This window comes from Festucalex cinctus, chromosome 21, assembly GCF_051991245.1.
Source record: "Festucalex cinctus isolate MCC-2025b chromosome 21, RoL_Fcin_1.0, whole genome shotgun sequence".
Classification (NCBI taxonomy): Eukaryota; Metazoa; Chordata; class Actinopteri; order Syngnathiformes; family Syngnathidae; genus Festucalex; species Festucalex cinctus.
The window spans coordinates 157,208-181,834 of record NC_135431.1 but is presented as its reverse complement, the minus strand read 5'-3'; the positions used below and the strand labels follow the sequence as shown (position 1 = coordinate 181,834).

At 43.4% G+C, this 24,627-nt stretch overlaps 2 protein-coding genes across 10 annotated transcripts in view; one reads left to right on the top strand and one right to left on the bottom strand.

The window, feature by feature from the left end:
- Positions 1 to 24,308, bottom strand: part of acp1 (acid phosphatase 1) — a 34,790-nt gene extending 10,482 nt beyond the window's left edge. For 3 of the 8 annotated variants that reach the window (XM_077511292.1, XM_077511298.1, XM_077511297.1), the window contains exons 1-5: positions 24,236 to 24,308; positions 23,266 to 23,339; positions 22,314 to 22,427; positions 16,912 to 16,973; positions 16,206 to 16,311 (exon numbers count right to left, since the gene is read on the bottom strand). In XM_077511292.1, coding sequence (XP_077367418.1) covers positions 16,206 to 16,311; positions 16,912 to 16,973; positions 22,314 to 22,427; positions 23,266 to 23,339; positions 24,236 to 24,278 — 399 coding nt within the window. In that variant the 5' untranslated portion in view covers positions 24,279 to 24,308. Of the gene's footprint in view, positions 1 to 13,333; positions 13,607 to 16,205; positions 16,312 to 16,911; positions 16,974 to 21,900; positions 22,035 to 22,121; positions 22,273 to 22,313; positions 22,428 to 23,265; positions 23,340 to 24,235 lie in introns of those variants that run through there. The other 5 variants (XM_077511296.1, XM_077511294.1, XM_077511293.1 and 2 more) reach the window with 4 other exon arrangements.
- On the top strand, positions 3,173 to 9,329 carry alkal2a (ALK and LTK ligand 2a). Of its 2 annotated transcripts, XM_077511291.1 has the most exons (6): positions 3,175 to 3,590; positions 5,238 to 5,641; positions 6,846 to 6,902; positions 7,027 to 7,107; positions 7,201 to 7,276; positions 8,822 to 9,327. In XM_077511291.1, exons 2-5 carry the CDS (start codon positions 5,305 to 5,307, stop codon positions 7,263 to 7,265), a joined length of 540 nt encoding a protein of 179 aa, XP_077367417.1. In that variant the 5' UTR covers positions 3,175 to 3,590; positions 5,238 to 5,304; the 3' UTR covers positions 7,266 to 7,276; positions 8,822 to 9,327. The 2 variants fall into 2 exon arrangements, with proteins under 2 accessions (XP_077367416.1, XP_077367417.1); XM_077511290.1 differs by having other exon boundaries at positions 3,173 to 3,590; positions 7,027 to 7,276; positions 8,822 to 9,329.
- Positions 24,309 to 24,627: the final 319 nt, after the last annotated feature.

Genomic DNA, 24,627 nt, shown 5'->3' with positions numbered 1-24,627 from the left:
TTTCTTGCAAATCAAATTGGACGGACAAAATGAGGCTGGACGGACGGATGGTCGGTCGGATGGACAGGGATGAATGAGGGATGTTTCTTTTCCCAATTTTTTGCCCTTCCGTTTGTCCACGCTGACGCCGGTCGCGTGTGCAGCGTTGAAAATCAAACGCGCGACACGGAGGTCGGCGGGGCCCCGTGACCGGCTTTTTCCCCGCCGGTTTTTCCGAGAGCGCGCTTCCGGCAACTTTCCGTCTTTCCTTTTCCGACACGACGGCGTTGCAAAGGAGCCATTCATCATCGCGGCGTCATCCATTGGACGCGCTCCGAATCTCCGGCGCCGATCATCAAAGAGGCTTTCTGCAAGATCGCATCCGATCGGCGTGTGCTGACGGTGACATAAGTTGGAAGAGAAAAACCACCAACGTTCCAATCAATTCATTTTGGAGAAAGCTTGAAATTTGTTGAAAAACATTACTTGTATAAGAAAAGATGCAATTTCACGAGAAATTTTTTCATGTTATTATCTTAAAATTAAGTCTTATGATCACTTTACAAAGTGGAAAATTTGCAAGCAAAAAAAAAAGGTATATTTGCGACTATTACCAAGTGACACTTTTGCGAAATACACGTCGTGTACTCGGATGTTTGAGCAAATACTTTTCGGTGGGCTTTTCAAATAAGGAGAGTCATGAATTGCTTTCGTAGAGATGAATCATATCATGTTAAGCACACTGAGGATCAAGCATTTCATCATTTGTACAAATGTATTATTTTATTTGATTTTTTTTAACAAGTTGCTAAGTTGATGTGTCGAATCTGCTGCTCTCCGTTCCGTCCTTCACTTGCATTGACCTCAAGTCTGCTAGCTTCCCATTGGTTAGTGTGAGTCAGCTGATAGGGGATCAGGAAGTGCTGTCGCATATGACGAGTAAAGATGAAATCCAGAAATCCATTTCCATACTGCATTTTCATTTTGGAAACAGTCTTCCATTAAGCACCAACGAATCTCACGGTAGACTACAACTACGCTGCGTTGATTTCTCCTATGTTGGTTCTTTCCTCAAAAATTTGCCACTTTATGAAGTGGCAAATTGGCATTTTTTTTTTTTTAATAGTTGCAAATTTATTATTATTTTTTTTTATCAATAAAGATGACTTGACTTATATAGTGGCAAATTTGTGAGCTATTTTCTTGTTTGAGAATATTCAATTAGATTCATCACCCTAGGTAAGAAAGTTTTCGATTCTAAATATAAATACATCCCCAGGCAAAGTCTTACTGATTACAAATCTTCTAATAATAATTAAAAAAAAAAAAAAACACCACCAAGTAAATAAGTTTTTTTTTTTTTTTTTTGAGGACAGCGGCCTTGAATAACAAATTGCGGAGAGGAAGTGAAGTTTCGCCTGATTTGGACACCACAACGCAAAGAACAACAAAAAGCCACATCCTGCTCATCCGATGAATCGATTAGGAAGCAAGACACGCGCCGGATGAAATGAAAAGTGTCGTTTGGGACGCGTCGCGCAACGACTGCGGCCGATCGCTCGCTCGCATGTGACGCTGGACTCAATCAAAAAGGCGCGTCACGCTGCTTTAAACTCACACTCAACTTCTCATCGATCTGATCTGACTGGCTTGACCCAATCGTGTCATTGCACATGATGGAGCCCCCGCCTGCCATCTCGCATCGGCGTGCAAAACAAGACATCATGAGTCACTACTCAAACGGGGAACCAACGTGGGTCAAGTGCCGCGCTTGCGTAACGACGCCACCAGGCGGGAGTGACGAGCGCCGCCTCCAATTCGCCACGTTAACGCCTTCCGATAATCGGTCAGCACACATTTGGGCTTTCGCTCGATTTGACTGTTCCACAGTCAAGCGCGCGTTTTGTTAGCACGAATGTTAGTCAAAAAAAATGCACGCGTGAGTATTTCATTGTCTACACGTGTTGCTACGTCATTGGCGTTCAATTCATCGCTTAAAGGTGCATTGCGGAGTTGAAAATGTTTTGCGATTTTCTCCATCAGGTGGAGGGTGACGTCATGCTCATCACTGCCAACGTTTAGTGTTAGCAGATGGCACAACTGGGGATTGAAACTGCAAAAAAAGAAAAAAACAAAACAAACAAGATGGAGCACAGCCCAAACTCCAACTCAGACTCCAAGAAAAGTGAAAAAAAAAACAAAAACAAAAAAAACCAAACATAAAATGCAAGAGTTTTTCAGAGTATTTGCACATGCACAACACAGAGGCTGCAGTTCCACTTTAGGCCAGAGGTGGCAGTCGCCGGTGAAAATAAGTGATCACAAACTCCACAAAGCACCTTTCAAGATGCTAATGAGCATTAGCATGAAGCTAGTGGACTGCAGGCTAACCAGTGATGTGAATGTCAATCGGCCAAGACTTTTGAGGCCCCTCCCAAAAAACGTTTCTCGCCAGACCATCCTGTACAAAATTTGACAGTAGCCAAATCGGAGAACATTTGAGACAGTGCTTAGTAGGAAGAGCAGGAGTTGGGATGCTGATTCAATGTATTAAACATAAACAAGAGGATGTCAGACATTTTACAACTTGCCTGAAATCAATGATATGCTTAATAATGTTTTGGATGAAAGAATTCTAACTGTAATTGAACAAAAGATGCCCCTACCAAATCGAAGAAAGGAACTGAGTCATAAAAGAAAAAGACGTGCATGGACGTGCTATCGCGGTCATATATGGTATTCAGGTCAGTGAGGCAAACTAAGCCTTGTGATGAGTTTGGCAGTAAATATCAAGTGGGAGTGGAATCAGCACTTTTTGGAAGAAGCCACAAGTTGACTCACCGAAACATTCTAATCTTTTCATTTGCTAAATATGAAAAATGGGGCCAGTGGGGGGGTTTATTGGAATCACTTTTTTTTTTTCCCCCCCTCGTGCTGTATCTATGTTATTGGAATTAAAAAAAAAATAATCACAAAACGAAAAGAAAAGTAAATAATAAATCCATCTAAAAGAAATGGACGTGTGATGGTGAAACAGAGAAGCGGAACATACAAAACTTGTTGAGCGGACGGCGAAAAGTTTTGGGAGCCTTGAGGCGATTGGGTGGCTGAAAAAAAAGAGGCGGGGCAGCCAAATCCACCTCAACAACTTGTTCAAGTTTTGCGAACGAGCGCACTTGGGAGAAGTTTGACAATCGTGCAATTGATGGATCTGAAGCAGGCCGCTTGGGAATTTCCCTGGAAGGAATGAGCGGGAGGTGGCGGCCTAATAAAGGAGAGGAAGGATGTTGGCCATCATTCTCCTCCTCCTCCTCCTCCTCCTCCTGAGCGCTGGCATGGCGGAGTGAGTCCCACGCGTGCAACGTGCGGACAGCGGCTGCTTGCGCCGGGACCCCTCATTCACTCACTGCCTCACTTCTTCACTGCCTCACTGCCTCACGCATTCGGACCGGCACCGGCCACTCGCCCACAATTGACTCGCGGCACTTTGGACGCCTGCAAATTGAACAATTTTCTTGTTGCGCGCGCAGGCGACTGGACTGCTTTTCTTTCATGAGCGGACTTTCAAGAGGACTACAAAAAAAGAAAAAAGAAAAAAAAGCACGTCCAAGGTACGTCTGGTCATCTTTTCAATTGCTCATTTCTTTTTCATTTGAGTCAAAAAGGACTTTTGGGGAAGTTTTATTTGATCCGAATGTCATGAGACAGACAGAGGAGGATTTAAAAAAAGAAGAAAAAAAAAAAGCATCATTTCATTTTTTCCCCTTTTGGTGCATGTTTAGAATGCAAAACATCTCAAATCTTTTGAATTTCAGAAAAGCAACAACAAAAAATGTCTGTGGGATTTTCTGTGTGTGCAAAGTTGCTTGATTCGTCATCAGAATGATCAGGAGGATTTTGGTTTGTTTTTGTTTTTAAGCACCCAAAGGGTTTTTTGCATTTATTTGCACTCTAAATCTGGATTGTCCACGCAGTTTTTGGTCGGCCAAAAGTTGTCATGAGTACCTGATGCAATTTAGCACAAGCTTTTTCCTGTGTACAAAAGCGAGTATGTTGGATTTACACAATGCATGCATGTGATGGCGCATGGTCAGGATTCGGGATGTTTGATGGCACTTTTTTTTTTTTCCCCGAAACGATACGCAACTCGAGTAGTCAACACTACAGATAGCAAATACCGATACCACGAGTCAATAAAATTCCCCAGCCATAAATGACAGATGATTTGAAAGAAAGACATCTATATCCCAAAATATCATTTTCCATTTTAAATTGCATCAAGTTAAGGGCAACTTTGCATTCAGATATCATTTTTAATTTCTTGTCCCTGATTGTAAAACGGTCGCCGATACCTTAAAATAAGACTGGCATTCGCATCGATACCAAATCGGTTCTTACCAAGATTATTTTAGTACATCAAATTGACTCAAACGAAAATTCAAAAAGCAATTTTGTGAAGAAAATAAAGCAAAAAATGAAAACTAACAGACTCCAATTTGTTTACAAAGCAAACGAAAACTATAATGATAGCAAAAATGTTTTCCTCTTTGGTAATGAATTGAATGCATGAGCCTTTGGGGACGATTTGAAATGTACGTGATTTCTTTGGATATGAACCAAAATACGGACGTTTGAAAGTATGTCGCGCATAAGTGACATCATTGAGCAGCAGCCAATAGAAAAGCACCAAAAGATGACGTCGCTCCCATGTGGTTTTCTTATTTTAAATATTGCGCACATGTAATCCACATTTTTTTAAAAAACAACTAAAACTAATACTGAATCAAACTAAAGGTAAGCATTTATTAAAGACCTAAAACGAATCAAAACTAACAGAAGCACCCTGAAAACTAATTCAAACTCATTTCAATTAAAAGAAAACTCAAAACGAAATGAAAAGCAAGTCAAATGAAAATTGCCAAACTCTAATAAGCCTGGTCAGGATGAATTGGAGGCGGGAAAATGCCCCGTGCACGTGTTGCAGCCATTTCATATCTCCTCCCAACTGGACCCAAATGCGCTTTCCTTTCGCATACAAAAGCAAACAAACATTTGGTTTTTTGCACGTCCAAGCCTTGTCATCATTTCTTTATCTTGACATGACATCAATCTCGTTAAAGTGTTGAAGTGGAGCAAATGTGCAGCCTTTTTCTGTCTGTGGGGGGCATCTGATGTACTTTTTTTTTTTGTAAATCACAAAGTGTTCCCAGGGTTTGTCACGGCAAATTTAACCACTTTCATCCTCTCTTGTCTTGCAGCTATCAAGAGAATTAAGGACAACACTTTGCTTTTGTTTTTTGTTTTGTTTTGCGGTCGGCGTGAGCGATGCGGGCGATGCGCGCGCACGTCACCGCGGGACTGCTGCTGCTCCTCACGTGCACGCTGCTCGGCGCGCCACCGACGCCCAAAGCGAGCACGAGCACGAGCGCGAGCGCGAGCACGAGCGCCGGGCGCGCGTCCCAGCTGCTGCGGCGCGTGGAGGAGCTGAGCCGCGGCGGCGCCGAGACCACCGCGAGGACGGCGAGGGAGACGGCCGAAGCCCCCAGGAGCCGCCGGGGAAGCGCCGCGGCCGCGACCGTCACCGCCGCCATGACCGCGACCCCCCACGGCCAACTGAGAGATTTGCGGAGATTGAAAACGGAGCGACGGGATCGTCCGGACGGTGAGTGAGCCGCAGCCGTGCATGGCCCGAGGTCACATTTGGGGCCGGCCGGGGGGGGGGGGGGCGGGGGACAAAAGGCAGTCCACTGCAACGCAGGGATAATATACTTTGGGAATTTTTCATTTTAGTTCGCTTTCAGTTTTACATTTTCAGGGCGGTTCTGTTACATTTTATTGAATAAATGCTTAGTTTGAGTTCGTTTCAATATATATATATATATATATATTTTTAAATGTGTATTACTTGTGCATAATATTTATCTGTCATCTGAAGGTGCTTTTCTATTGGCTGCTGCTAGATGACGTCACTTCTGTAAAGATCCCCAAATGCTCATGCATTAAATTGATGACCAAAGACGAAAACAAAGGACATTTTTGCTGTAATTATACTTAGTTTTAGTTAGTTTTGTACACATAAAATGTAGTTTCAGCTCGTTTTCGTTTTTGAAAAAAGCATTTTCGTTTTGATTTGATTTCGTTCATAAATTGTTTTTTCAATTTTAGTTTGAGTTTTTTTCCCGTTACTTTTAGTGAACTCAAATAACCTTGCTGCAAAGTCACCCTCATGCGGTTTCCATTCCAATTAGATGATTCCTTATCCACTTAACAAATAAACGCCTCCCTCAAATACAACACAAACACAAATTCATCAAATATTTGCAACAAAATAAGTCAGCAACTGCTAAAAGGTGTATCAACCTACTTGGCTGTTCAAGTGTCTCAAGTGAAAATATCTCTTGAACAAATTGTCAAAGAGGTTTGAAAATTGTGTGTGTGATGTCAAATCAAATGCTGCGGGCGTGTCCTCGCTGGAAGCGATGCGACGCTAGCATCAGGCTAGCTGGCCCGCCATTAAAAAGCTCAAGGCTGGATTAGACCCTAAAAACGCTGATGTGATTTGGACATACACAAAAAATGAAAATCTTCATTACAGCACATCGTGGTGGCATTTCTGGTCAAAAAGATCAAGTTCATTTAATTATTATTATTATTATTATTATTTTTAAAGCTGAGCAATACGAATAACGACAAAAGTGGCTATCAGGCGTTTCTTTGGTGTTTGATGGTAATGCTTGCGACAATTAAGTGGCCAAAGGGATGCCAATCAGACAGTCCAACCCGCAAAATTGCAACCGATATCATCATCATCATCATCAGACAATTTTGCAAAATTGACGCTTAACGCCCTCTTTATCTGCCTTCAGCAGTCGGATCCACGCAAGATCACAGAAGGAAGGACAAATACCTGAAACACATCACAGGTGAGACCTTCCTTTTGAAAGACAACTTTCATTTTGCGTGGTCGAGTGTTCCAAAATTTGGAAATAAAAGATCCCAAACAGATGTTGGCCTTTTTGTGACTCTTTGATGGTGTTGCCCCAACAGGTCCGCTCTACTTTAGCCCCAAGTGCAGAAAGCACGTGTACCACGTGTACCACCAGACCAGGGACTGCACGATACCCGCATGTAAGCCAGATCACCGACACGTCGTTGCCTCAATGATCACCCGACGCATGCGAACCCTCAAACTTCATCTCCGCTTTCTCTCCTTTTTGGCAGATTTCAAAAGATGCGCGCGGCTTCTCACGCGTCTTGCCGGCAGTCCCATGTGCACGGGCGGCTAACACCAGCAAAGGTAGGAAGACTCCGCAATCGCCGCTGAATAAATACTGCAGAGACGCGCTCGGTAGACACTAACATTTGCACAAAACAAAGTTGAGAGCATGCGGTCGCCGGACGGAGATTTTGAGCAAAAACGTTGCGCCGCCCTTCACCAGATCAGCCAAGTGCAATGACAGACTCAAGAACCACAGGCTACTTCTCTGCTCTTTACATGTCAGAGCAAAAATGAGAAGATGACAGCCATGCTAATGCCTTGCTAACCAGATTTATGTCAAATGCTAAAGGCCTTGTTATAGTTGTGCGGGAGGCGACGGCGGCACGCCGCTCGCGCATCTGCCTTCTTACTTGCGCGCAATACCCATCAGGTTGTTTTCAATACGTGACTTTCACGCCAAGTCGCCGTGGCAATTATTTCATGCCAATTTGCAACGGTTACTGTTGGCCGTAAACTCGCCAAAACACAACAGCTCCACGCTTAGCAAACACGGTTTTGTTTTTTCTCTCTCTCTCTCGTCACACACACACATCCACAAAATCACTCACAAACGTGACCTCCCGGGCAGCAAGTGGAACACACCGCCTGCGCTTACAAACAGTTTCCTCAACGGGAAAAAAAAAAACGCCATCAAACAGACCAATCACGAGCGATGTTATGACCCGCCATCCACGGCGTACAAGAATTGAAGCCGCGTGCGCAGAACCCGGCCACGAGCTACGGCACACATCACGTGATGTGCGCCCATCATTAACGCAAGAGCAAACGCAGATGTAACTCTCGCTCGCAGCTGGTTGCAAACATTTGCAATCCTTTCACGACAGTTGAATTTCCATTATGAATGCGAAAGCGTGAATTTTCAAAAGCGTGCTACACTTTGACAAGGCTAACCGTAACGGGTCTGTTTCTAACGCGCTACACATGGTCCGGCAGCAACCGACTCTCACGCATTTGCAGGCTGAAGAGAAACTAATCAGACACATTCTCACTTTTCTCAAAATATCTGGGGGAAAAAAAAACAGTCATTGATATTTTTATTTTGGAAGCAGCTGTTGATCGTTACAGATGCTACTTTGGAGACTTGACACACAAGCCACTCTACTTTTATCAGTGGCAGGCTGTGCCGTCTTGCTACGACCGCATTCACATCGCAGTTAATAAAAACCATCAATAATGAACAATCACACCAAAGTCCTCTAACGTGTCTACATTATGACGAAACAATTTATATATATATATAAAAAAAAAAAAAAAAAAAAAAAAGATTGTTTTTGATCTGCTCAAATGCGCAGTCCAAAGAAAGACGGACGGTGTCCTAGTGCGCTATAAGGTGACCAAGCGCATTATTTTGTACACACCTGTAACCTGATAGATGATACCAAAGGCATTTCCTTTTCCTTCTTTAATAGAGCAGTTGGAAGCTGAGCGCAGCAAACGTGTCGGTATGAGAGTACTTCCCACGAGAACGTTGCACAAACACAGCCCATTAAGCTTAGCAACAAGAGAATTGTGCCAAAAACCGTCCAAGAAGAAAGTAGTGAATTTGTTTTTTCTATTTTCAAGGTCCAAGCGAAACACCTGCAATCCACAATTGTAATGATCTTGGTTGGGAAAAGTGCCTTGGACATTGGGAGAGCCGTCTGGAAAACACAACTCAGGCATACCAAGTGTCCTTCTACTCAAGTCTCCTGACGCCGCAGACGCCGCTAGCAGAAGAAAACGTAAACAAAATGACGACCAGGACAACGGAAGCCAACGTTGACGCGGAGTCCTTTCAAATGTGTTGGAATCCTTACAAAGACGAGAGGAAAGACGTTGAGGTAGCTGGTGTGACGGACTTAAGGACACGGACTCGGTGGGCCCGAGCGCCAAACACGAGATGTTGACGAGTTACACAACATTGCGTCTATATTTATAGATTTGAAAAGACTGGACAGGAGGCTGCTCCGACCATTTCAACGTTTACGTCATGTTCAATCAACTAAAGCAGAAATGATGGCAGCCATACAAGCGCTATATATAACTATATGATATCAAAGCAAGATATATTTAAATAAATGACATCATTGTTACAAAAGGGTCCTTGCGCTGCTTTTGATGTTTGTTTGTTTGTTTGATTGGTCGTCCCCCCTTCCGACTACGTGTGGAATGTTGACGAGCACATGACCATTCTGCGACCGCCAAGCATGGTGGCGATAGCCCCTCCCTCCGTACGACGATGCCATGTCACGCTCACTCATTCAAGTTTGGACGGGGCTTTTCCTTCCAATCTCCCCGAAAGCCAGCAGCATTTATCAAGCGTTTTGTTACGGACGCCACGTCGCGTTTTGTTATGGACGCCGAGCTTTTGACAAGGCTCGAGAGGAAATATACATCCCGTCCACTTCTTTTTTTGGTTGTTTTTCTTGGAACGACACGCCTCTGAGAAAATGTTACATTTGTTAACGGGCAATAATAATCATGTCTATCAGATTGTCAATGGTGCCAACACCCGCCAGGAAGTACACTTTGTTGTGTATGTTGGCAGATCCCGAAGCCATGCAGCTGTACTTATGAATAGCAACAACAAGCACAAAATGGGAAATTTGTGGTTTTGGGTTTTTTTTTTGGGGCGCTTGAAAAGAAGATGGTCACGCTGTTTAATGATAATCACTTTGTATTGTCAACAAATCAGGCCTTCAATTCCACACCCTGAATCGGGGTTGGGCAATCTCGGTCCTCGAGGGCCAGAGTACTGCAGGTTTTAGTGGTTTCCCTACTCGGACTGCAGCTGATTCCAATTAACAGGATCGTTATCAGTCTTATGGAGAGCTGGCTGATGAGCTGATCGTACATCAGCTGTGTTGAAGAAGGGAAACATGCAAAACCTGCAGGACTCCGGCCCTCGAGGACCAAGACTGCCCATCCTTGCCTTAAATGGCTTGCGCATTATTCATGTGTGGAAAGATCAAATGAGCTTTTGATGTTAGGGCCTTTAAACGAAAGGCAGCGACGTGACGATATTCATTCAAAGCAGAACTTCCTAAATCCATCACAATCAGTTCCAGGATATGGCTCAACCGCACCCCAAACTAAATCTAACAATTGTATGTTCGGCGCCTTTGCAGGTTGGTAATCAGACAAGCTTGGACAGCTCGGGCTGATGAGGAAGACCTGAAGAGAACAGACAATGAAGGAGGCTGCTGAGTTTCTGACGGCTAAGCTTAAATTGATGAGGGCCAGGACACAAAAAGTTGGTTATACCAAAAGTTTCATCCAAATTGAAAGGTGCTGATTTTTACAGTGAGGAGAAGTTCTGTTCTTTTTGTTTGTTTGTGTTTAAGTCTGAGAAAGTTGACAGCAAGCCAAGATCCAGAACGTAGACGGAAAAGACGAACGCAGGCAGAGTAATGAAACGGACGCGTTTGCTGATGAGTCATCGGGCCAAATGGAAAAGGTGTCGATTTTTACACAGAACTGATCTGGTGCCAGGGAGCAAAATGTTGTGGTTTTTTTCACTGATAAGCTTGGAAGGAAAGAGAGATTGATCTGAGAGGGACCTGCAGGGGTCAGAGGCTTGTAGGAGCTGTAAAGTCTGGATTAGCAGAAGGAAATTTGGTTGTTTGCTAACTATGGATAAAGAAGTGAAGTAGTAGTCGGAGTTACAATCACCGGTGTTGTTCATATTTGAAAAGGATGAAAGTTGAGAAGTTAGTGGCCAACATGTCCATGTAGTAGAGAATACTAGCCTGCACACATTGACGGCTGTTCATGCACAAAGTTGATGCTAGCTAGCCTAGCAGCAGAACGAAAGAAGCAGTTGGAGTTTTTACCCAAAGGACTGAAGTCCTAACCTGGCACTAACCAGATTGATATTGCGCTTCACTCAAGGGAGTTGTCCGCAATATCCATCTGGTATCTCTCCACAGTAATTTGTTCGGGAAATACTTGGAGTTGATTGGACGATGCGCCGTTGTTCACTTTTGTTTTGACCAATCACCGCCACGGATGAAAATGTCGTCTTCGTTCTCGTCGAAGGGGAGGAAAAAAGCGCAAACATCTTACCAGCCAGAAATGCACGAAGCGCCTCTGGCTGTTCAACATTTAACAAGGAAACGCCGAGTCATTCTGCAAGAACAGAATTCATTGTGGCGTCCATTCGTCCGTGTTTGGTTTGTTTGTTTGTTTGCCCAGGCGTCGGCGCTTCCTGGTTTCGTCACAGCTGCATGTCCTGGCCCCAAAAACACAATGTCGGTCTGTGATTGGTCCAAACCATCAGTGGTTCAGATCGGTGTAAATGAACGGGCTCGGTACAAGATCTATTCTCCGAAGTTTTTCAACTCACAAATACCGCCAGAATTCATCTCGTGAGAAAAAGGTCATTATAGTCCATGATCGGAGCGCTTCTCATGGGTTAGGGTTAGCTAGCCGAGCAGCAGAGTGAACGAAAGAATCTGTCGGAGTTTTTACCCACAGAACTGAAGTCCACGATCAGAAAGTGCTTCATGTCCAAGCCAGCAGTTTGATTCATGTCCTTCATTACACAAACTGAAATTCCACAAAAAAGGTCAGTGGAAGATTGATTCTTACACATTATTCTCTCATTAAATCTTGAATGTTGCAAGATTACTCTTCTTTTTTTCCCCACATCACTTTCATCTTTCATCTTTCAACTTTCAATGGGGGAAAAATCATTTTGTCTACCGTAGAGTTTCTATCCTATGGAATGAATATTAAAACCAGTGTTCGTTCAATAATCTCCCTATCGCAAGATACAGCAGACGTTTTCTCAAGAAAGCATGTCCAAACTTTTCACCGCTGGCGTATTTGACATTTCTTTGAAAAATGAATGAAATCAATCTTCGCTATCGCAGATGCTAACGACACACACGGACGCCGCCCTGATATGAAAGAAACAAATTGGCAAGACTCCAATGAGCAGTTGCTTCATCTCAACTTTGGCTACACTTTCTAATCATTCACAGCCCCTTGCAGCATGGTTATACCCCACCTGCAACTGAAGAGAAACGCGATTGCGCGAATATGCATTTACATTCAACGCTACAATCGCATTCCTAGAAAGAGGAAACGTTTGAAAGAAATACAAGCCTAATAAGCTCGCGCTAACCCTCAGACAGAGACAAAAAGAATGCGTTTGGATGCAACAGTTCCAATCCAAACTTTCCAGACACTGAACAGGAAGCTTCACGTTAACTGGGTCCACAAGTGATAAGACTTTAATCACGCTCAAATGCATCTGGAACGCTTCATCAAAAGAGCGCTAAGACAATTTGAGATTTTGCTTGTCCCCAAGATAGACGCCATGTGCTTCAGTCAGACCACACGCATACATACATACATACGCACGCACGCACGCACGCACGCACGCACGCACACACCAAGAACGCAAAAGCTTCCACTTGACTGTGATGGATGCCACCACGCGATCCAGGATGGTGTGCTTGCTTATCTTGCTTGCTAGAATAATCTGCTTCCCGCTTGGGATCATTTGATTGAAAAGTCAAAGGTCGTCCGTCCACGTTTGTACGCAAAATACCCGGAATTTGCCCAAAATGGCAAACTTTCTTATGTCATGTGGATTGAGACAAACCTTTTGGTTTGTTTTCTCAAACTTCCTCACTGCTACGTTTGCGGGCATGTGGCCATAAAAAACAATAATGACGGTCAATTAACCATAAAATAATCATTTACAGGGATTCCAAGAGGGACCTTACAAGGGTTATGAAAGTCTTTGGACCAGTGAAAACACATTCCCTAAAGTCCTTGTGCAAATGGGAGTGGGGTATTAAGTGTAATCAGTTTATGAACAAAAACATATGGAGGTTAAAACCACAAGCACTGAGCAAGCTTCAAGTTTCAGCAAAACAGTGGCAGATAAATGAAAGAGTGGCGACTTGCTGCACGTTGTGAGCAGGTCCTCTGTTATTAAAAGCAATTTGCACGATTAGGCCAAAAAGGACCATTCCAGATCGTCTCAGGAAGCCATTATGCAACTTCTTGCTTCACTTCTGTCAAATCATTTCACAAGTTGATCAAATAAATTGCACGAAGGCGTATGTCCCAAAGACATCCAGATGATGTGAGTGACTTGTATGCTTTTATTTCAACGCAGTCATCGTTCTTCACGTCAACAAGTTGCAAGGGTGAAAGCTTGGAAAGCGTTCAACTCTTTTGTTTTTTTTCTCACGGCGACATTTTGGCCACGCGTTTGTGCAACGTGGCCCAACGTCGTCTTACCCGTGGCCAACCGCTGAGCGATAGACGGCCGCACTACGAGTTGGACTCAAGGAAGGCCTTGCAGCAGCGGCGACACTGCTCGTACACCTTTTCAAAATCTTCAGCACTCCCCTGCAGAAAACAAAAAAAATAATCAAATGACGAATGTCAGACAGCAGAAAAGGGAGAAATATCTATCGCGGGGGTGGGCACACTCCGTCCTCGACAAGGTTATTTTAGTGAACTAAAACTAACGAAAAAACTCAAACTCAAATTCAAAAAATTTCATTCATGAAAAAAGAAAAACCAAAACTATAACAACACTGGTCCTCGAGGGCCGGAGTCCTGCAGGTTTGGGACGTTTCCCTGCTCCAATGCAGCCGATTCCCGATCAAATCATCAGCTAGTTCTGCATAACACCCGATTCGCACCGACTGCGGAACGCGGAATGTGGTGCATTTTCACAAGAATAGAACGTATTCAAGCCTACGTGTCAATTCAGACCAGCTGCGGTGCAGCGCGTCTGCGGTTCGGAACACAACGGACGCGGCGATGCGGAAGATTTACGCAAGCGTGCTATTTTTTTCCGGACGCTGCATGCGGAATTTCATGAAGCTGAAGAAATGACACAAGTCGGACAGGAAGTAGGGTGTCTCGCAGTATATTTCAATATAAAACCGTTTGCAAACTCGTTTTTTTCGGGAGGGAAGCTAGCTAACTACATAGCATGATATGAGTCGGACATTTAAGACCAAAAAAAAAAAAAATCAGCTCAGAATAAATTAAACATGACAAAATACCATTTAAACACAAAACGTACTTACCAAATGGTAGAAGTTGCAGAAATAATGTCCAAAAAGCATATGGATGTGACAACAAATAGGACTGGATGTACACGGCTGTTATCGTGTGAAGTCAACTCGCCGGCATGAAGCTCCGTCATTTTGTGCTCTGGGCGGCAGGTGCACGTTTCCGGACACACGACGCGCGCGATGTGAATTGCAGTCGGTGGGGAAGCCGTACAGAAAACGCACCGCGTCCTTTCCGCAGTCAGTGTGAATTGGGCTAATGATCAGCTGCGTCGGAGCAGGGAAACATCCAAAACATGCAGGACTCCTGCCCTCGAGGGCCGAGATTGCCCACCACTGATCTATCTATCGGCTTTGGGATGATAAATACAGCATAAGCGGCGATAAAAAGATCAAAGACTTTTACGATTTTCACATCCACTTGAATATCGTCTGAGATGCCCGAGGGGAAAGCAAGTCCAGATGCCAACGGCAACTTTGGCACCAGCAATTTGCGTCCCGATGTTTGTCTTCACATGCGGCGGAATCAAATGTTCCTTTTGGCATGTTGAGTTCTTTCACGCTGTAATTAGTGCGATGAGAGATCTCAATCAGCTGGAGATTCGTGCCTCGCAGTCAAAGCCAAAATCACAAAGTTGCTGTGAAACGCAATCATTTCTTTCCGTGATGAATTCATATGCTTATGCACAAATAAGACATTTGTTATTGCCAACAATGGAGCAAAAAAACAAAAAAGCAAAAAACAAAGGACTTCTAACTGATTACTAGACGGGAACTTGGAAAACACGAGTCATTCGGCAATCGGACTGGACGGCAATCTTCCAGCCGTTTGGACCTTCATTTGTTGTTTTTAATGATCAAAAAGTTGTTGCTCCACGCCTCAAATCCACGTTGAGGACACAGGAAAAATGGCAAAGTCATGTCTGGCCCTGGAAATGAACGCCAGTGGATGGTGCCTATGGGCATATATCGCTTATGATGTCAGTCATCATCTTTTTGTTGTCGTCGTCATGAGAGTGACTCGCCATTCTTACGATTCTCATATGAGGAAACAAGTGATGGCTGAAGTACGGCGTAGATCAAAGTGCATCGCGTTTGCCATTCTACTGTCCAAGCTGCTCTTCTCTCACCATTTCGGTGGAGTTGGAGGGTGATTGAAGCCAGCTTGCTTATAAAAGCCCATAAAGTTTGGACTGTTTTTCCGATTTTGCACCAAACACAAGAACATCAAGAACATTCTTCAGGAAAATGCTGCCTGTAACATATGCCGACATTTTTTCCACCTTTTCCCCCCATGCTGCGTTTGGGAAAGCCAAAACCCTTAAAGCCGAGTTTTGCTGCATCTGTTTGACCTTCACTGGAGTTTCAAACACGGTATCCGTGCATTCGCAGCTGTGTTTAGCAAAGGGAAACTGGACTGGACTACTTACTAGGGATGTAACGATAACAGCAGTATCATGATATCGCAATATTAAAATTGTCACAATATATCATTGCTCGTCATGTCACGATATTAAAAGCAGCACATCTGTTAAAAAAAAAAAAAAAAAAAAAAAGTCGGGTTGATTTCCATTTGTGCATTTCTAGCACCCTCTGGTGGCTAGTTTATTAGTGTAGTTTAATTTTCACAAAGCATGTTTTGGCCCTTCTATGTTTCAAATTCACACTAATGGTCAAGGGACACGTAATATGCTTGCAAAGAGTCAATATGTGGAGCAACTCAATTTGTGCGTGCATCAGCAAGTAAGTGCCTCAATATGAAGTCTTATTAGACAACGTAGGTTGTTTACATGCATTGTTGTTATATAGAAAAGCACAATATTATGTTTAGTATGAGCTCATTTTTTTGGTGTCCTTTTCTTTAATTATCGTATGGTGACCTTCATATCATATCGTGAGGACTGAATCTGGTTACTACTTACGTAATAAGGATCGTTGATGATGAGCTGCTTCTGCGGGTCGTACGCGCCGAGCAGTTCGATTTTCGCGCGGTGATTCTTCACATTGTTGGCTTTACGATTCAAGTCTCTGAAAGGACAAGAGGAAAAACACATTTTTGGGTTTTGTTTTGTTTTCCCCTTGCACCAACCGATACAAGAAGTCACACCACTGACGCCAAAATGTAAAACTTGATGTCAACAGCAGCAGCTGCTCTGTTTGCATTTTGCCAGACAAGGAAAAGAGCAAATGAAAGAAAAGCAGGCCCGATCAGCCCTTCTTTCACTTGCGACAACTTCTGCTTTGCTACGTTCTGCTCAGATTAACATTTGCTGAGAAAAATATGTGGGAAAGAGTGCAAAAGGAGCGCAGACATGGCATCCAAAGAACTCGCTAAGCTCCTTACACATGAGATCCGCGCTGGGCATGTGATGGCAAAAATGATCCCCAAACGTTCAAAGTCGGAACAAATGACCACTCGCGCTGACCTTTTTCAAAGAGATTAAGGAAGGATATTGCTCATTAAAAAGGAGGCGGTCGCCTCCTCGTTAGTCGGAAGCTCAAAATTGCTGCTGGGAATCGGTCGCCGGGTAGCAAACGACTCCTTTTTATTGAGCCAAGTCGGACATCAATGACACTCGACACATTTTTAAAGTCAATCAATAAAAACTCAACGGCACATTTACGTACCTTAAATTGCTCTCGTCCATGCAGAGTATAAATTCAAAGTTCATGAAGTCGTCCTTGGTCACCTGCAAATGCCAAAGAAAGAGAGGGAGTCAATAATGACAACTTGTGCAGTCCAAAAGAAAATTGAACAAAGGATCACATCACGCCAGAGAAACAAAATTGAAAATTAAAAAGAAAAAGCATCAACATTGAATTAGTATGACGACGTCACCCAGAGGCAGCTGGCCAGTAGAGGGCGCTACAAGGCCGTCAAGGACGGAACAATTTCAACTTTGATGATTTTTGTCGTACCTCTTCAATGTTTGCTAACATTGGTGCGTTTCAACTATGGCTTACTGTTGTCTCATGTCCGTATAGGCATACGTACCGTATAGGGATGTAACGATAACGGCAATATCGTGATATTAAAACTGCCACAATATTGTCTTTGTCATGTCACGATATTAAAAGCCGCACACCTGTTCAAAACGTCAAGTTGCTTTCCATTTGTGCTGTTGTAGCACCCTCTGGTGGCTAGTTTTTCAGTGCAGTTTAATTTTCACAAGGCATGTTTTGGCCCTCGTCTGTTTCAAATCCACACTAATGGTCAGATAGAGGAACGTAATATGCACGTGAATTGAGTCAATATGTGGAGGAACTCGATGTGCGCCTGCAAGTGCCTCAATATGAAGCCTATTATTAGCTATTAGATTGTAGCTTGTTTATATGCACTGCTGTTATGTGCAAAAGCATTTTTTTTTTTTTACAATATTGTGACCTTTTTTAATATCACCAAACTCCCCACAATATTGTGATAATTATCACACTGTGACCTTCAAATCGTGATATCGTTACATACCTAGTAGCGTACTGTATCCAGACATGTGCTTTTATTTGCCGTCTGCCAAGTCCTGTGGAGACATATAGCGTATCTCCTGACGACATCGCCGACTGCTTCATCGTCACAAGACACAAGAGCCCGCAGGCCGAGGACAAAGACCCCACTTGACTTATAGACTTTGTGGCAAGGCACGCACATCATTTCGTCTCCAGGGTTTAAAAGATTCAGATTCGAGGCAGTCGCATTCTGAAAAAATGTCGTCACGACACAAACAGTCGCATACATCGAAAACGGGGCGGAAAATGCATTTTGTTGCACGTCACTTTGTAGTTTTGTTTCCACTTAAGTGGCCCACCAAGAAAAACGTACAGTTGGTGCCACTTGGTCGCGCCGCACAGCGACCGAGGAAAACGGTGTGACCCCATTTTGAAGAGGACACCCTTCTTTTTTATAGGCATGCCAACTGTTAAGGAAGAATGGTAATGATTCATCACCAGTCACTGCATTTGCTCTGTAATTGTAATGTAATGTCATTTTCATTAGGCAATAAAAATGTCATTTCTTTAGGGTCATCATATCGCAATATCAATATCGCTATATTCAGCAACTATATTGCATATCGCATCTTTTTCCAATATTGTACAGCCCTAAACCAAACATCACGATATGATATCATCACAATATGAAGGCCACAATACGATAATTATCACGATATTGTGGGGACGTTGCCGATATTAAAAAAGGTCACAATATTGTTAAAAATTAGCTCATACTTAAAAAAAAAAAAAAAAAAAAAAAAGACATTGTACTTTTGTACATAACAGCACTGCATATAAACAACCTAAAAGCTCTAAGGGCCAAAACATGCTTTGTGAAAATTGAAATGCACTAAGAAACTAGCCACCAGAGGGTGCCAGAACTGCACAAATGGAAATCAACCCGATTTATTATTTTATTTTTTTAAACAGATGTGCCGCTTTTACTATTGTGACATGACGATATTGTGGCAGTTTTCATATTGCCATTATCGTGACATCCCTAATAGCCACAGACTCAGACAAAATTTGTATGACCGCAAAAAAAAACACTTGATCTTGCAAACTACATATTGTCTTAGCCTGGCCATAGCACAATTCGTCCCAAGTGAGGGCCCCCAAAACAATAAGTGCAGGCAAATGTGTAAATGGCTCATTAGATCAGATACATGCAGCTTATTAATGGCTCGACACGGACGGACGACAGCGCCCCGAGTCATTCCGAGCAACTTGTGACGATCCATTCGCGAGCATAGCATAAAGGAGAGAAGTGAGACAAAAGCAAGAAGGCGGCAGAGCCGCTTGACCGCTCCATGATCTCTTTCGAGCTGACTCGCAAGCACAAAGAGCGAGTCCAATCTTTGCTCGCCTGCACCGATTGACATTTTCATTGCAATAAAACTCCCCTCAAACATTTGATGAAAAGCCTCTCATAAATATGTCAACATTGGAAAGAAATCGTAAACAGTTATTAAAAAAAAAAAAGACGACATCATTGTGTGATATTTACACAGTGAATGAATCTTGCGTCAGGCTCATTAATGTTCTGGCTGAAAGACAAGAAGCTTGGGAGCACAATGGATATCTGTGGACCAGGCACGCCTTCAAAATAACAAATATCCATTTGCACCTATTTATGTAAAAAAAAAAAAAAAGAAGGCTTTGCTTGGAATGGCGCTTCTGTTATCCATCAAAAAAAAACAAAAAACGCCAAAGTTGTGCTCATTCGTCAAAACGTTGACTCAATGATAAGAAATGTTCAACGCCAATTTCCACATTTGATTTACTCGTTACAGACAAGACGCTCCACAAATATAAAATGATGTGGAAGCAGAAGAAGGCCATGCTGGTGGCGGGTGGGGGTGAAAGGTCATCGTGCGGATGGGCAGTCCGCTTTGAGGAGATTCGAGCGGGTCCAACTGGCCAACCTGAGCACGTAGCAGAAATCCTGTCTGATAAGAATTGCCGTTGGGCGGATTGAGGGCACGAGAGAGCAGGAATTCAAGTGAGGAAGGAAAACAAAATCAAAGTAGAAATTTGGAAGCTTCTTTGGGGATGGGAAACATGCTGAGGAGTGATGAGATGCTAAATCTGCCGACGCTGCCATGTGATTCATCGCCCACGGTCGCTTATAAAGCAGGACGCCTCAACCGCTCACAAACGTTTCCAAGAAGACGTCTCATGTTTTCTCCTCGGTGTGACGATGACGACCTTCTTCGCTGTGAACAATTTCAGGCTGGATTCCGTCACCATCACCAAAAGCAGCGTCACGTGGGTCAAATTGCTGCATTGCGCGACTGCCGTTTTTCCGCCTTCGAGTCGCAACTGGGGCGTGCGTCAGCAAAGCACGGTACATGAGTGGAATCGGATATCAGGCCTCGTCCGACTGACTGCCGATAAAAATCTGCCGAATGTGAACATGCTCGAGGTGTCACAATCTACCAATTCATTGACAACTCGCCGGTGGTCACTACTCTGAATCATCGATCAATCGTTTACGGCCGTCGTTTACATGACAATCGTCCAAATCATCCGATTTGCGCTTCTCAGCAGAAATTATTCACTAATTTCAAGGACTAAGTCCTGGGGAAAGGAAAAAATCTTGAGCCAGTGAAGTTAGTGGACTAATAAAGATTTTGCAATACACTTCAAAGCTATATTTTTATTCGATGGGATAATCAATGGAAAATTGACTGCCTGACATGACTGATGGCGCAGCACCTTGCTCAAGGGCACTTCCGCATTGTCACAAGGGCCGAGGAGCCAATGGAACCCACAAGCACTCTACCACGGAGCCACGCCAACCCAAGAGTCAACTAATGATGCGCTCATCTCACAAATGAATTGCGTGTGAAATCTGGAATCTGAAGCTTTTTTTTTCTGCTTTTTTTTCTCCCCTCCTGCTGAACGGCAGCACGAGGCTTACTGATTATTGAACCTTCTCGCCATCTAGTGGCAATCCATTCGTTCCACTGCTTGCAAGGTGGATTGGGCGAACGTCTGCAGCAAGTTTACAACTCAAATGGCAAATGACACTCCATATTTTATGTGATTGTTCACAAGCGTCACCAAACTTTAGACGTAGCATAAAACAAAAAGATGTCGTGGAAAAAATGACCCACAGTGCGTTACTAATGCTAAATGTCTGTTTTTCTGCCAGCGCAACATGCCAGGCTGCATGAAAGTTGTTCACTAATGGATATATTTGCAGATGGTTAGATAGATGGCGAGATGAACACTTTCAACTTGATTCATCGTGTGAGGGAAAGGAAAGAAATGAGGCCGTTGTTGCCAGCAGGCTGTAAGAAAAAAAAGAAGAAAAAAAAAGCTTTTGGTCGGCATCTTGTCTTTGTATAAACAAGGAAATGTAGTGTTAGCTGCAGCGGCCAGGGCAATCCCAGGGGCGCCATGTTGTTTGTGGTCACATCAAATAAGAAATGTGGCACTTGAACGTTCCCTGATAAGAAGGAAGGCCAGCGGTGGCAGTTAGCCGCTGACTGTCATTTCTTTGCGCTGGTCAAGTTCCGTCTTTCCTTTCCCATACCCGACATGTCACGTCACGTACGCATTATTGGTATTCCACTTGCCACTTTCAGACCAACTGAGTCAATCCTGTTATTTGTTTCTCGAAAATGCAAACAATCCATGTCACGTGCAAATGGCGCTTAGAAGAAAAACTAACGACTAAAATGGGAGGAATGCAAGCATGGATATTGAAGTGTACATTTGCAGGGAAGATCTTCCGTCCCCTTTTTGGGTCAAAGGCGTTTCCATGTGATCGGTTGCTGTCGATTGGGGACGTTGCAAGTTGAGGCACATCAAACTCCAACCGAGTACGCTTCTGGCACATAGCGGTGGAATACGGACGTTTGAAAGTGTGTCACACAGAAGTGAGGTCCTCTCGCAGCAGCCAATAGAAAAGCACCTTACATGACACCCCTCCCATGCTGGTTTTTAAATATTTTTCACAACAAACTAAAACTAAGCATTTATTAAATAACTAAAACTACTCAAAACTAACAGAACCACCCTGAAAACGAATTAAAAGTACCTCAATTTAAAAAAACAAAACTTCAAACGAAATAGTAACAAACTAAAATGAAAATTCCAAAACTATAATAACCCTGGTCAAGTCTTCTTCGTGTTGTTTTATTGTTTAAGGCGTCGCACAAGGAAAAGCATCGACATCCGAGTCACTCTTCTGCTTGGCACGCTTTTCTTTCTTCTTTTTTTGCCAGATTGGAGCTCCGAAAGAAAGTCATCTTCTGCTGCTGAAAACTACGAGTTGAAGTCACGGCGGGCGACTCTTGGAGGGAATAGTTTCACAAAGAAATGGCCGCCCACGCCCGACCCACCTGCGAGCGTATTTGTTGTGATGAATGGAGCGAGTACCTGTCGGGCCCTATGAGCGCTGTCGACGGCGTGGGCCTTTAGGCAGGCCAGCCCGCGGGCATCCGGCGGGCAGCCCACATTCCAGTCGGACGTGGCGCCGCTGTCTATGAGCCACTACAACAAGACAGAGCAAAAGATGCAAAAGATGATGGTACCTGGCGGGCCACGTGCGTCATGGGCACCCGGTGCCGCCTCATGCAGGCCAGGCCGCGATGGTCCTGCGCGTTTCCTATCTCATAGGTGGATGTGGCCGCACTGTCTATCCTCCACTGGCCATGCAGGGGAGACAAACATTTTGTTCTTTGTTTGTTTTTTTTTTATATATTTATCATCGTACGAAACAAATATTGATGGGCGCAAATCGTTTGGAGCTCTTTTCTGTTAGTACTGCGAACCTTGCCGGCATTAAATGCTCTCTTCCTCTTGCTAGCATAAAAATGGATACGCTAACTTTGAAAGAATCAACATTGCAGTTATAAACAACATCTTTCTGACTTGTCGTCACATTCGGAATTTCCAAAGATATCTGGTAGTGCAACAGAATTTTTCATCACTAAAAAGAGATTTTGTCCAGAATGAATGTAACAACTTCATTATTTTTCATGTACAACGAATACCTTTCAAACACATTTTTCCACTTGCTGTCGACTGAAGATGACATCACCCGTGATAATGACCAATCATGGCTCAGTTTGCTGATCATGCCTAGAAAACAGGTGAGCCGTGATTGGTTGTTACCCGTTTCCTCAGCATGATGTCATCTTCCGTCAACAGCAAGTGGAAAAAAAAATATGTGTTTTTAAAGGTTTTAAGTTATCACATTCAAATATGAACTTTTGACTCCTGAATGGGCTCGGTGAGTCAAGTATCACTTTTAAAGATACCTTCAACATGATTTATTTACTATATACAAGCTCACTCCTGCAATTCACGTACAGGGGATTTGCCATATCTACAATTACATTTGTCAGAATTGTAGTTCAAGATATCTACAAGTTGATATCCTCCTCCAAACTCGATATATGACAGGGGGGCATACTGCAGATGCGAGCGTGTGGTAACAAGGTGTAGTTGGTTCATTTTCAGAGCGTGCGTGTGCTGCGGTACCTGGTCAACGACGCCAGCTTCGGTCGCCATCTTCCTGAAGACGGCCTCCGCAATGGGGGACCTGCAGATGTTCCCTGAAAAACAAAAGCTTGCAACGTTATTACACAGCGTGAGAAAAAATGCTTTCACAAACCGCATATTAAGATCTTAAACATTTTGGAACACCACCTGATGACTTGCGCAAACACTTTGGAAGAGGAAGACAACAAGAGACACAAGCCCAGTGGTCTCCAACCTTTACAAAAAGGTCTCAGATTAGCTCGTCATTTACTGACTCGCGTTTGTGGAACGACCTGGTGGCATGAATGGCAAATTTATTTGGTGTAACACTTAATGATGGCAAATTCCTCCTGTGTCATGCGTGGTTTTGTTTTTGTTCCAGGCCCACATTACGGGTTAGGGTAACGGTTGCCATTCAGAGGGCCGGTCAAAAACATTTTGAAATTGCTGAGGTGCAAGAGGACACTGGCATTTTTGGTTTCATCTTTTTGCCATAAATGGGAACACATTTAAATACATTCAAATAATTAGCATCTTTTATTTGGGGATGAAGTGCAAACATTTGTTTTCTTTTTTAGAAAATGAAGACTAGAGCGCAACAGGAAGTGGCGCAGATGTGAGCCCATCCATAAAAAGGCTGCCGGAGATGCACTTTGGCTTTCATAACGGTTCCGAGTCACGAGCTTTCGTTTCGACACATACTTCGAATCGGCGTTTGCCCCAAAAAACAAAAAATACAAAACAAACAACTCCCTCAATGTTCACCTCCACTGACGCTTACTGGACACGGTTAAACACAAGTTCAAACAGATTTCAACTTGACTACTAGTCAGTGGTCACTCATTTACGTTTACGACATTACGGCGTAAATGTGCAAACATTCGGAAGCAAAAGGCGTCATCAAATACTAAACGTGTGTATTTGTTTGCCACCTTTTATGCTCATTTCAATTTAAAAATGCGCAGCTTACCCAGACAGACAAACAGAACAGATTTGCCGCTTGTCGTCGCCATTTTAATATGACGTGACGGGTCCTGCGTGACGTCATCAAAAGGGTTAGTGGACACCCTTGTGCCTGAATGTAAAAAAAAAAAAAAAAAAAAAAAAAAAAAGGGGGGGGGATTTCTAACGAACAATACTACTACTACTACTACTACTATTAATACTACTACTAATACTACTAATATTAATAATAATCATAAATAATTCCCCCAGCGTCCTCTCAGATTAATGTTGCGTTGATTGGTTCATTAAAAACTCTAAAATCATAAATGTCCGAATCTCTTTCCTCCAGAGCTGCATACTATACAGAAATCAAGGATGCAAGGTTGCAAGGGCCACTTTGACCTTCTTCACCTCAAA